This window comes from Balaenoptera borealis (assembly GCF_965194805.1).
Source record: "Balaenoptera borealis genome assembly, chromosome: 14".
NCBI classification, from domain to species: Eukaryota; Metazoa; Chordata; class Mammalia; order Artiodactyla; family Balaenopteridae; genus Balaenoptera; species Balaenoptera borealis.
The window spans coordinates 62,637,355-62,650,398 of NC_138875.1; the positions used below are offsets into that span (position 1 = coordinate 62,637,355).

General features: G+C 57.5%; 1 protein-coding gene across 1 annotated transcript in view; it reads left to right on the forward strand.

The window, feature by feature from the left end:
• The window catches only part of IMPA2 (inositol monophosphatase 2), a 28,276-nt gene that overhangs the window by 7,999 nt on the left and 7,233 nt on the right, over positions 1 to 13,044 (forward strand). The window contains exons 2-5 of the mRNA XM_082354863.1: positions 1,756 to 1,889; positions 8,108 to 8,212; positions 10,011 to 10,056; positions 11,793 to 11,901. Coding sequence (XP_082210989.1) covers positions 1,756 to 1,889; positions 8,108 to 8,212; positions 10,011 to 10,056; positions 11,793 to 11,901 — 394 coding nt within the window. The remainder of the gene's footprint in view (positions 1 to 1,755; positions 1,890 to 8,107; positions 8,213 to 10,010; positions 10,057 to 11,792; positions 11,902 to 13,044) is intronic.

The window sequence follows — 13,044 nt, forward strand, 5'->3', positions numbered from 1 at the left end:
CGGGCAGCAGGGAGCAGAGAGCAAGCCGGATTTTCTGTTAGAAAACGTTGCAACCAATCTGTTATCTTTGCAACCAACCTGGGAAAACCAAACAACCGTCTGGGCTTGGTGCTGGGATGAGGACTGCCCCTGTCTAGGGGGTCCTGCTTATTCTGTGAAATCCTGCATGAGCACCCTTGTCTGCAGGCTTCCTGGAGGCGTCTTCCTGGCCTCCTCCTCTTCAGCAAATGGGTACATGGGATGTGGGTACAGGGCATGTGTGTACACAGTATGTGTGTACACGGGATGTGGGTACAGGGCATGTGGGTACACGGCATGTGGGTACATGGCATGTGGGTACATGGCATGTGGGTACATGGCATGTGTACAGGGTATGTGTGTACATGGCATGTGGGTACATGGCATGTGGGTACAGGGTATGTGTACAGGGCATGTGGGTACATGGCATGTGGGTACAGGGTATGTGTACAGGGCATGTGGGTACATGGAATGTGGGTACAGGGCATGTGTGTACATGGCAGGTGGGTACAGGGCATGTGGGTGCAGGGCAGGTGGGTACAGGGCATTTGTGTACGCAGCATGTGCGTACATGGCATGTGGGTACAGGGCATGTAATTACATGGCGTGTGTGTACAGGGCATGTGTGTACATGGCATGTGGGTACGTGGTATGTGGGTACAGGGCATGTGTGTGTACAGGGCATGTGTGTACACAGCATGTGGGTACAGGGCATGTGGGTACAGGGCATGTGTGTACATGGCATGTGGGTACGTGGCATGTGGGTACAGGGCAGGTGGGTACAGGGCATGTGTGTACACGGCATGTGGATATAGGGCATTGTGTACGCGGCATGTGGGTACAGGGCATGTGTACAAGGCATGTATGTACACGGCGTGTGTGTACAGGCCATGTGTGTACACGATGTGTGTGTACAGGGCATGGGATACACCCGCCTAAGGTTGAAGAGTAAGTATCACGGGGTGGGCGGTGTGGATGTCAGGTGGCGGCTGAACGAGGGGGTCCTTGGAAGGAGGTGAGGGATCCTGGGTGCAGCGGGTCTTGGAGGAGAGGTCAGAGGTCGCTTCAGGGTCCTGATGTCACCGTGGTTGGGAACTCGAGCTGTGACTCGGGCAGAGGTGACAGGATAGGCCCTAGCTGCAGTGGGGCTGTTTCCTGATTAGTACCCTCAACGCCTTCCTGTGTGGGCCCCCAGGGAGGCCCTGGAGCTCAGCCCTCCGTCCCGGGTGTAGGCGAAGCGCTGGCAGCTCCTGGGAGACCAACCCACTTGGTCCTGCGACCTGATGCACCCAGCCCCCGGGGCGTGAGGCCAGGGCCTGCCTTCCAGTTCTCTGCGTGCATTTTCACTTTCTCGGGTTTGGTTTCGGCTGGACCGTTTGGGCTCCCGATCCAGGGGCACGTTCATGTGACTGGTAAAGTGAAAGAGGAGAAGCAGTTCCTACACTGAAATCTCCCGAGTTCAAGCCCGGGGGCTCCGTGGGGCTCTGTGGCTGAAGCGTCACGTCCTTAGAACCGCGTTTCTTTCCTCCAAAGAAAGACTAGTCCACCCATGACCGCCTTTCTCGCGAGAAGAGTAGGCGGCAGTGAAGGCTCCCAGGAGCCCCACAGAGAGCCGGGCGCCACAGGTCCGTCTGTCTGGCCATCCGCGGTGGGGGAGGGGGCCCAGCTCCGGTGCAGGACCGTCCCCAGCGCAGGGGGTGCTGGCCAGCATCACCCACCTCCCGACTTTCATTGCAGATCATCAGGAAAGCCCTTTCTGAGGAAAAACGTGTCTCAACAAAAACGTCGGCCGCGGACCTGGTGACAGAAACAGATCACGTGGTGGAGGCCCTGATCCTGCAGGAGCTGCAGCAGCGCTTTCCCTCCCACAGGTGGGTGCGCTGGGGCCTCGCTGACTCCTTGCTGTGACCCGCCCCCGGTCGCGTGTCCACCACCCCCGCGGATCCTGGTGGGGAGTCCCCTCTGCTGTGCCCTGTCAGCCCAGGGCCACGTGGACTTTCCCAGGACGCGTCCCCCCGTGTGGCCGTCCCCAGGGCCGCCCGCCCCTCCTGCCAAGCCCACACCAAGCCCCCAGGGCCACCCCCCTCCAGAGCAGGTGTCCCTGACCTTTTGGGTCACCATGTGGAGAATCCGATGCAACGATTAATCTTTTCCTTGAAAAAGGCCAGCATTTGCCCAGCGCTGTGTGTCTAGTTCCAAGGGGGCCCAGAGCCCCAGGAGCGGACGCTCTGAGCTCGGGGAGGGGCCTCCTTGGGCACAAGTGTCCCTTTCCTTCCTTAGGGAGCTGCTCACCCTGGAGCCCGATCGCTGGATTCCCAGGTGTAGATGACATGTCTGTCCGGCCCCACGTCCGTGTGGACGAGTGAGGGGCTCCCTCCTGCCGCGTGACGCCCTGCGAGTGACTGGGGGGGAGGGTACAGGCCGTACACACTCGCACCTTCTCCCCGCTCCTTCCTTCTAACCCGCATCACCTGGGGGGTCATGTGTGTGTATGTGTGGTGTGTGTGTGTGCAAGCGTGTTGACGGCAGCCCTTGTGTTTCAGCGTCTCTCCCTTTTTCCTTGTTTGGCGTCAGGACCCTAACATCTGTTATAATGGTTACAGGCTCTGCACTGTTTATGATTTCTTCACTTTCAAAAATCTAAATTAAATGGCAGCATCCAAAAAATCACAGCTGACCTTTGAACAGCATGGGTTTGACCCGCTCAGGTCCACGCAGACGTGGCTGCAGACGCGGGGCGGGGTGGGTGGGGCTGGCTGGCAGGGTCAGCGCCCCTGGCCCCGCCGTGTTCAAGGCAGTTGGATTCCCTGAGAGGTGACGGCTCAGGAACCACCACTGGTTCTGGCCCAGGAGCTCTTTCTGTTCCTGCATCGTCCAGTGGCTCCAACAGCAGTGAGGCAGCTGGACTGTGGGGCCCTGGGGTCCAGGGTCCAGGTAAAGGCTCTGGTCACTGCAGGGCTCTGCGTGGTGGCGGTCCCAGGCCTCCTGGCGCTTTGCAGTCGGATCACTCTGACAGACCGAATCCTGAAAATGCTGGCCGGTTGCTGGTGCTTTGGATGCACTGTTGTGTCGATATGGGGCCTGGTGTCTGTTTGCACAGTGTGAATTTACACGCTCCTTGCCAAGTGTCACAGGACAGAAGACAGTGTGTTACACGGGGGGCCTCAGGCTCCGAAGCCCCTTCGGAAGAACTGTCTGGGTCTGCCCAGAGCAGCAGTCCCCACCCTGGGTGGGTGTCAGGCCCCCTGGAGCCTCTCCAACCATGCCTGCCAGCCCACCTGACAAAGCCCTGGGCGGTGCAGGTGCCCCCCAACCCCTAACAAGAGGCAGCGGTCCCCAAGCTGCAGGCTGCGAGGCAGGGACTGGCTGCCCGTGTCAGCCTGGCTCTGCTCCCTCTCCCGTCTTGGCTCTAAGAGCAAAGCCAGGATGCTACTCTCTGCTCTGTTGCCTAGAAAATTCAGATAGGTGAAATCATTTTTCAGCATACCTAAGTCAGGTTTGGTTTCTTCCCAATGATTAAGATTTAAAAGAAAGTACCAGAATTGGGGGACATTTAATTGTATTTTAGGTCAGAGACAAATTGAGAAACTTGTGATGAGGAAAAAAGTTGCATGCATATTATAAGATAAAATAGTATATTGTTATTTTTCTGCATTCACAGTATTTAAATATATCCCTTAAACAGCAAGTTGGTATAAGGCTGCCACCCTGTCTTAAGAAGTCTGAACTTATGCTCTTCCTCATTTTTAGTCTTTCACAAAACAGTACTAAAGATAGATTGCATGGGACTTCCCTGGTTGTGCAGTGGTTAAAGAATCCGCCTGCAACGCAGGGGACACGGGTTCAATCCCTGGTCCGGGAAGATCCCACATGCCGCGGAGCAACTAAGCCCGTGCACCACAACTACTGAGCCTGCGCTCTAGAGCCCAAGAGCCACAACTACTGAGCCTGCGTGCCACAACTACTGAAGCCTGTGCACCCTAGAGCCCATGCTCCGCAACAAGAGAAGCCACCGCAGTGAGAAGCCCACACACCGCAACGAAGAGTAGCCCCCGCTCGCCACAACTAGAGAAAACCCGTGAGCAGCAACAAAGACCAAATGCAGCCAAAAAAAAAAAAAAAAAATTAAAAAAAACCCGATAGATTGCAGCTGTTTTGACTTTGATAAAATAAGAAACAACCTGACTGTGGGCTCCCTGGTTTTGCTACTTTATTTTACTCACTGGTGAAATCCAAAGCCTGGGAGATGGGTGTGGACAGAAACTGCGCTTGCTTCTGCCCTCGGCTGGGCAGTCGCTCCACCCCCAGGGACGGGAATCTGACCACGGTGTCACCCAGCACTGACGCTGCCGCACGGAGGAGATGACACAAGGAACCGGGTCAGGGCCGCGTTCCCGAAGCACTATGTTGGCGCCAACAGCATGAGCTCAGTCTGCGTCCGGGCCGCCTCTGTGGGTGCCGAAACCTGTTCCAGCTGTGCTCCCAAGTGAGATCCAAGTGGGGCGACTTTGAAGACATGCAGTAGCATCGCTGAGCCTGTCTGCGTCCCCTTGTCCGGGAGGCACAGGCCGGGGGAGGAGGACGGCTGGTGCTCTCTCGCCTCTGCCCGGCCTGGGCCCCTGGTGGGACATGGCCGCACTGTCGTGCTGACCGACCCCTGTGCCCTGTGGGGTGCGTGCACTCGGGGAGAAGGTGTTCCTGGCCACCACCACCTGGATGCCTGCCTGCATTGTCTCCCCACTGCATTTCACGCTGTGTCCTCGGGCAGCAGAGCCTGGGCCGAAGCCTGAGCGATGAGGCCGAGGACATTAGCTGGCTCCCTAGTGGACTGAAGGTGACCCTGACCTTGTCACAGAGCCAACAAACTGGCCAAAGAGAAGGCCTGGGTGCCCCTGGCCATAAAAATCACAAGGAGGGTTTGTTACGACTCTTAGGAAGAAGTAATAAAGCAGAACGTATTGGTCTAACTTGTTTCCAAGCTCTGAACCTTGTCCCTGGTGCTGTTTTCCTCTGTACCTTCCATAGGCCTATGAAATGGCCCCATGCTCAGTCACTTGTGTTGTTTCTGTTTACATTGTGGGTTTTTCGTGGATGGTCCAGTGCCCTTGTTGAGGTGTCTGTTACTCTCTCACATGCCATCTGAGTCCGTGTACCCCGGCCTCTGCAGGAATTACCTTCCCACACGGAGAAAATCAGGGTCCACAGGCTGGGGAGGTATTCTGGTGCCTTAGAAGAGTGGACACGTCCGAGGCCCTGCCCCCGGGGCCACCCACGGGCCCGAGGCAAGTGGGGAGGGGACCAGTGCTCCCCCCACCTGGGCTTGCGGTCAAGAGGAGGATGCCCTCGGCCTGAACAGTCGACGCCCAGAAAGGCCAGGCCTTGGAGTGGCTGCTTGGAGTGACTCCCACCAGAAATGCCCCGCAGGATGAAAGCTGTGTCTGCAGATGCATCATGGGGGCTGCTCCGGGAGCCCAGAGACCACGTACACACATTTGCTGATGGACTGACTGCCAGCCGCAGGCTGTGGTCCAGCTGTCTGAGCTGTCGGCCCCTCCTCCTCCTCCAGGACCCCAGCGACTCCTGCCAACCCCCCTAGTAGGTACCAGCTTCTCGCTTAAAATCAGGTTAGAAAAGGAAGAAGATTCCACATTCCTCCCAGGTTCCTGGGATCATCTTTGTTGTGAGTCATTTCTATTCTCGACCTTAGTGACGTCTTCTCACTGCTTCCTGGACCTTGTGCCCAGTTCAAGCCTGGGACTTTGTCCTTATGTGTGTGTGTTTCGGGTATGGCCCCCTTTCTTTAAGAACATAATCACAAACTTGCAGGAAAATCACGCTGCAGAAAGCACTGAAGACGGATTTAATACCTTATGTCTTTGACTCAGAAAACCTCAGAGCTAATGCGGCATAGGATCGTCCCCTTGTTTCTGCCAGGGTTAGCGGTCGGGGAGTCACCCTGCCTGGCCGCACCCCGCCCAGCCTCCTCTGACTTGATGGTCACCACGACCTTGTTCATCTAGACCCGCCTACCTGGGTCACATGATCCGAATGATCCAAATTCCCAGGGGGGAGGATGGCAGGGAGGCTGCCCAGCAGGAGGAGGGACAAAAGCCAGGAGCTTCCCTGATGCATCTGGTCTGCCCTCTGGGCTGTAAGCTCCTGGGGGCGGCTGTAGGCTTTCTCCACTCACACGAATTTTCCAGGTTCCTCACCCCTGTCCCCAGTCCGGTGCTTTGCTTGCTCACACGTGGGTTTTTCCAGGGACAGCGGTGGGGGGGGGGGTTGTGGAAACAGCAACCTGAAAATGATGATGTAGCCTCATCGTGTACACGGACGAGCTTCGGGTGATTTGTCTGTGTCTGGATGACTCTGCACATAGAGCGTGAGTTTCATAATCTTTGGGACAGAAATGCTGCCAGAGTTGAGGGGGACCAGCTGAGTGACGGTGACAGCACTGTGTCAATTGAAATGACACCAGAATGAAGGGCACCTTCACAGTGTTAGGACCGTGACATGCCAGCCTGGAGAGCTTCCTGCGGTGACAGAGGTGTTCTGTCTGCACGTCCAGTGTGGTGGCTTCTGGCCCATGTGACTAGTGAGACTAAGGCGCCAACTCTTTTTTTTTTCCAACTCTTTTTTTTTTTTTTAATTTTTATTTATTTTATTTATTTTTGGCTGCATTGGGTCTTTGTTGCTGTGCGCGGGCTTTCTGTAGTTGCGGCAAGCCGGGGCTGCTCTTTGTTGTTACAGTGGCTTCTCTTGTTGCGGAGCACGGGCTCTAGGCGTGCGGGATCCAGTAGTTGTGGCATGCAGGCTCAGTAGTTATGGCTCGTGGGTTCTAGAGCACAGGCTCAGTAGTTGTGGCACACGGGCCTAGTTGCTCTGCGGCATGTGGGATCTTCCCGGGCCAGGGCTCGAACCCGTGTTGCCTGCATTGGCAGGCGGATTCTTAACCACTGTGCCACCAGAAAAGTCCCCGACTCTAACTTTTAAATTCTATTTAAAAAGAGCTTCCTGACGACTACAACTGGGGTGTGCAAAACGCCAGCAGTAGGACACCAAGCATTTCTTGTTTTTCACTCGTTTTTCCTTCTTGGTAGAGGTGTGCTGTGGTCAGGGCCCCTTTTCCTCTAGGACAGACGTGCATGTGAGGACCTAGTGGGAAGCCCTCGGCGGGACCAGGTGAACCTGATCTGTTGGGGACGGTCAGAAACCTGTGTCAGGCGCCGTCCTGGGGGTTTAGGTGGAGTTTGTTCTTTCCTCCCAGGAGGCAGGGATGCAGACACTTCGGGGGACCCTCCAGCATGAGCCAGCATGGTGGGAGGGGGGGACAAGAGGGAGGGGTAGGGGAGCCATCCCTGGTTTCCGGCCTAGGTGGCTGGCTCCCGGAGGCTCCCGTTGCTGAGACAGACCAAGTGGACTCTGCCTTGTTGCCGTCTAGTTCAGGTTCCCAATGGGGCATGGACAGCCTTGTGGGGGGGCTTGTGTTCAGAGGACTCGTCACAGAGGACAGGCGGGGACAGGGGCCCGGGGTGCCTGGCCTGCGTACTCCTGCAGGATGGGGTCCAGAGGGGAGCCCAGGGGGGTGGGGCCTCCCAGGAGCAACGTCAGCTCCCGTCTCCACATGCGGGACGGATGCCATGTCACCACCTGCGGTTCGGGGAGGCCGGGCTGGGTACAGATGGGGTGTCAGCTGTGATGCAGCCTGTCCCCCCCAACCCCGGGCCAGCCCCCCAGCGTTCTCAGGCCCCTGGCTGGCTCTCTTGGCCTTCTCCCTGCAGAGTCAAGTCAGCGCAGAGCTCAGCTTCTCGCCGGCAGCTCTTCCGACATCCATCCTCAGACCCCCGCCTGGCCCACCGCACCCCCTGGTGCTTTAACAGAAGGTGTCACCTTGTGTGTCTGGGTCGTGCCAAGTGACAGACTAGCAGAGGGCAAAACGCAGAAGGTCTTTCCCAGACGCTGCCCCCTGTTTGACCAGAGAGGCCGGGTGAGATCTCCTCACCCTGCCTGCTGGTCTCCGGGGCCGGGGCTTGAAGCGCTGAGTCTCAAGTTCCTGGCCTTTTCTCAGGCTGAGCTCTGTCCGCTGCAGGTTCATCGCGGAGGAGGCTGCAGCCGCTGGGGCCAAGTGTGTGCTTACCCCCAGCCCCACCTGGATCGTCGACCCCATTGATGGCACCTGCAACTTCGTGCACAGGTGAGCGCAGGCACACCCCGGCTTTTCCAAACTAGCACGTCAGCAAACCTCTAGCGGGTTTGTGGTCTCACTTACAAGTCACGATACTTTAAAATAAGATTTCGCATTTGTGAGATACGTTCAGAGCATGTAGGAAATTTTCACTTGTTTAAAAACTATTGCATTTGTCACATTTAAACGTTGGGTTGAATTAAGAAGGACCCTTAAGGAGGCCCCTGGAGAGATGGGCAGGGTTGTAAATAACATAGGGTGTCTGGTCCAGCAGCCTTGGGAGCACGCGTATGGATGGTGGCCTGGGGGGTTGAGGAGCCGCCGGCTGCCGGCCTAATCTGGGCAGATGTCAGCCCAGAGCAGCAGGTTTCCGGGAGGTCAGAGGCATGTGATGGCAGTGACCTGCCCAGCCCCAGAAGCGCTGACGGGGGTCGGGGGGCGGGGGGTGTCAAAACCTCCCACGAGGACACTCACGCAGCCCCAGAGCTGGTTGGTCCGGGCTCCTGCCCCATCCCGGGTCCCCATTGGCGGTTGGGGGGCCTGTGGACCTGCAGCCCCCACCAGCGGGACCCGCGGGGGGGGCCCCTATCATAGGTGAGCCAGCCGCCCGCTTCCTTCCTTACAGTGAGAGGGACCGGGGTGTGGGGTCCTCAAATGGAGCGTTTATGTGTAAGTGTGGAAAGTGATTCAGCGCATCACAGGTGGCCCTTTAGAGACGGTGGAACAGAGCCATCTGGTGACAGCAACAGTGTCACCAGACTCTAGAGCGTGACACTCCTGGGGAGTCCTGTGGGACCACGGGGCTCCCCTCCGGATGTGTATCTCCGAGTGGGGCTCCTGTTCCTGTCCCACTGGTCACCTGTTTGAGGGTGGTAGGGACAGAACGGGCCAAGCCCTACCATGGACAAAGGCCACATGTCCACCCCAGGACCAGAGAGAGAACCTGGACGACAGTGTCATTTGGGAAACAAGCTGTGAGGCTGACCCTTAGGCTCCAGACACAGTCCAGGGCCGTCCAGACACCGTCCAGGGCTGTGGTGACCCTTGAAGCCTCAAGGCATTTGGGGGCCTCCGGCCACTGCAGCTCAGACAGGACCTGTCCTGCTCGTGTCCAGCAGCACTGGGACTAGAGCAAGTGCAAAAAGCCTTCTGAGGGTGGGAACCACAGCCAGGCCCTGCCATGGCGAGTCAAGAGCCTCCCCATGGAGACCGCAGGGGACATCACGGCGCAGCCTGGGCAAGGCTGGGTCCCGAGTCTCCTGGGTTAGAAGCAGCCCTTCCTTGTTCCTACTCGTTAAGCCCTAACGATCCTCACATAAAGGAGAAATCGTTCTGGAGACGTAACCTGTAAACCCGCAGGCAGGATGCAAGGTCACCGCCCACCTTCCACGCAGTGGCCACGCCTGCTGTCCTGCGTGAGGCTCACCCAGGGGTCATGGCAGGAGGGACGTGATTGTCTTGGACCCGGCCCCTCGATGGATGCTGGGTCCAGGCCCCTCCGTCCCTTCAGCCTCTGAGAACCAGAAAGCTGATTATTAACAACTCTCCACCGGGTCCTCAGTGGTCACTGTTGAGTCATGTCCGTCCTGACGATGGCCAGCACTGTTGTCTGTCAAGGTCGCTGTCCTACAGGTCAGCTCGGCCTGCTTGTCCTCGAAGTGCTCAGTGAAATTGTGGGAGGTAGTTTTTGACAAAACAAACCCAGCCACGCTGTAGAAGGGTCCTCTGCGCCTCCAGCCGTACAGAAGCTTCTGAGTTTGCACGCGTCCGTGTGTGTCACCGTGTAAACCATCTGTCTTCTCTGCAGGTTCCCGACCGTGGCAGTGAGCATTGGGTTTGCTGTGAACCAGGAGGTACGTGATGGGTGGGGCCCGGCCATGCAGCCCCTTGTGTGTTGTTTATTCATCTTGCTTCTTGGTTCCAACCTCTGTTTTCCTCTCCTTGTCCTTGGCCTTCATCATGACGAGTAAATCCAAGCATGTGTTTTCAAATCCAAGAAAGTAAACAAATGCAAACCGGTTTGGGGTGTGTGGGTTTGGGGCTCCGGCCGGCCCTCCCCCTCGGTGGCCGTTTAGCGATGCCACGTGGAGGGGACGTTCTGGGCAGATGTTCCCAGTTAGTCTCCATCTGACCCCTGGGGCGTGTGATCAAGTCACACACAAAAGAAACTCCTATTTTTGGAGGACATGTCTAATCCCAGTGTTCTATTAGTTCTTCATTCTCCTCTAGCTGTTGGGTGAGAACATGGCTGTTGCATGGTTCCCATCGACCTCGGAACTGGGCCGTATCGTGGGACCTGCAGAAAAGTCTGGATCCAGGCTTAAGCTTTGTTATCCAGTTTCAGCGATTACACTTAGGAAAAGCCTTACCTTCGTTGCAGTTACTACAGTTACACTTGAACAGGGCAGGGGGCCAGGCTTTGCGGAGGGAGCCCTCATCAGGGCACCCTCAGGGTTAGCGCAGATTCTGGGGCAGCAGAGGACTCATACCCATGAGAAAGAACTTAATTTTTGAGGTGAAGATAAGCAAGAGCCTTAATGTTGAGATCTGGTGAGGGAGTCAGCTACTCACTTGTTTCTCTGTTAAATGTGGTCATTGAGATGAGCAAGTGGAGCAGGAAGCTCGGGGGCTGGGGGCTGTTCATCCTGGCGGCAGGGTCTCTGACTGGCCAGGCCGAGGCCTGTGATGGTCCGGGGTGTGTGCTGGGTACACGTGTTCTGGCCTTGTCGTGGAGGCCCTGGCTGCCTGCCGCAGGGTCTCAGAGGCCGGCCAGTTCCGGGACTGACCCGGGCTTGGGAAGGGGGGCGGTCACGTGCTGACTGGAGGGGGCGCAGGCTCTGGGTGTGTGCTGACTGGAGGGTCTTCCCAGAAGTGAGCCCTTCTCCTGCCCGCCCAGACTTCCTTCGGGCGTTTGCGGGGCTTCTCCTCGTTTTCTCTGTCCGTTGGCGGCCCCCCAGGCCAGGCACGCGTGCTGTTCTTAGCCCAGGATGGCAGGGAGTCTGGGAGGAGAGGCAGACGGGCTCCGGGTGTAGGGAGGCCTTTTCCCAGCTCCCCTCCTCTCGGCACTGGCTTGTGGGGACTGAGGCCGCGGCCCGATGATGTGTGCGGTGAGGGAGGGATCAGCCCCCCTGGTGAATCACGTCTCTTCCTGGGCCACCCCGGGCTCTGTGATGCTCTTGGATCTCCAGATGCATTCTGAATTCTTCACACGTCAGCAATTTTGAGGGTTTCTTGTGGGGTTTGATTAGAGTCACAAGAGCCTTTTTTCCCCTCCCAGAAAAAACAAAAGAGGCCTTTTTGAAGAAGGAAGCTTTTTCAGTAATTTTCAGTTACTAATGCTTGATTATGATGTCAGTTTAAAATATAGTTTTATTTGTTTAAATATATCTTTAAATATAGTTATTTAAGAAAAGAACATTTGCTTTCATGTCCAGGTCTAGGTTTGAATCCAGATGCTGATTTTTTGCGTTCCCTTTCGAAAGCTAATTTCTGTCCACGGTCCTTGTGTTAGTGGTCACAGCTAGAGCTGCATGGCCTTCGGTCCCTGTGTCACATCCTGTGTCTGTTTTCTGTCCTGCCCTCCCCACAGCTGGAGTTCGGGGTGATTTACCACTGCACCGAGGAGCGGCTGTACACGGGCCGGAGGGGCCGGGGTGCCTTCTGCAACGGCCAGCGACTGCGCGTCTCCGGGGAGACAGGTGGGCCCCGCTCGTGTCACGCATTCCGCGAGGCAGTGGTGGGGATCTCCTACCGAGGTCCAGTCTCTTTGGGGACAGCACGCCCCTGGTGGGCTGGACGTCGGGCCAGTCTGTGTCTCAGTGTGGATGTGGATGTGGCCGGGAGCCTTCAATGGGCCCTTTCTGTTCTGCTCTCACCTTTCATCCCTAATGTGAGAAGGAACCCGGCCACTAGTTCCCGCGTGGTCCCAGTGGACCTGGGCGAGCTGGCCAGGCCAAGGGCAGAGTCAGAGGCATACTCTGGCCCTCGGAGCTTCTTGGTGACCCGGTTCCCCAGGTGCGGGCTGTGGCTCCCTGGATGTGGACCCACTGCCACTGGCTTCAGTCCCTGTGAGAACACGGATGGCCGCAGGGCAGCCGTGTCCGTGAGCCGTGTTGTATGCACCACAGATGTTCCCCGTCCTTGTCATTCCTGGAGCAGGACCCAAGGACACCGGTGGCTTTTACAAAGGGCTGCTGTTACACTCAGACTGCCTGTAACATACAGAGTTGACAGTATGTGCCTAGTTGGCCTGAGAGGTGGTGAGAGGGGTCAGGAGTGTCCCTGCCCCCAAGCTGCCCGCAGCCAGTGAGGAGACGGGCCTTCCAACCCAAGTCAGGTCCGCTGAGGTCCGGTGAGAGCAGCGCCATCTGGATCCCTGGGCGGGGTGACTGTGAGCAGCGGATCTGCCAGGGAGATGACCGCCCCGTGAAGGACGGGCGACGCAGGAGGTCAGGCAGGAGGCCCAGGCGTCACAAGTGTTGGGGGGGAGGGGGCAGGAAGTAACGTCGCAGGAGCTCCAGAGGGAGGGGCCCGGCAGGACCACGGACCGGCCTCTGCCACCGCCCAGCCCAGGCTCCTGCCCGGGGACTGTTTGCTTTGGCCGCGTAGACAGCAGCGTTGATTACAGCTGCGCCTGCCAGGAGCTGGCCTGCCAGCCAGTTGTGTAACTCGGGGCTGAGGGAGCGAGTTGGTAAAGGCCCTGGTGAACTTTGCTCCACATTCATTTGCTGTGACTCGAGGCTCGGTGCCCACGCTCGCACCCATCCCAGGCCCTCCGCCCACGGGCCTCCTTGCTCAAACATGCCGTCCACCCACCTCTGCAACACAGAACCCCAAGTCCG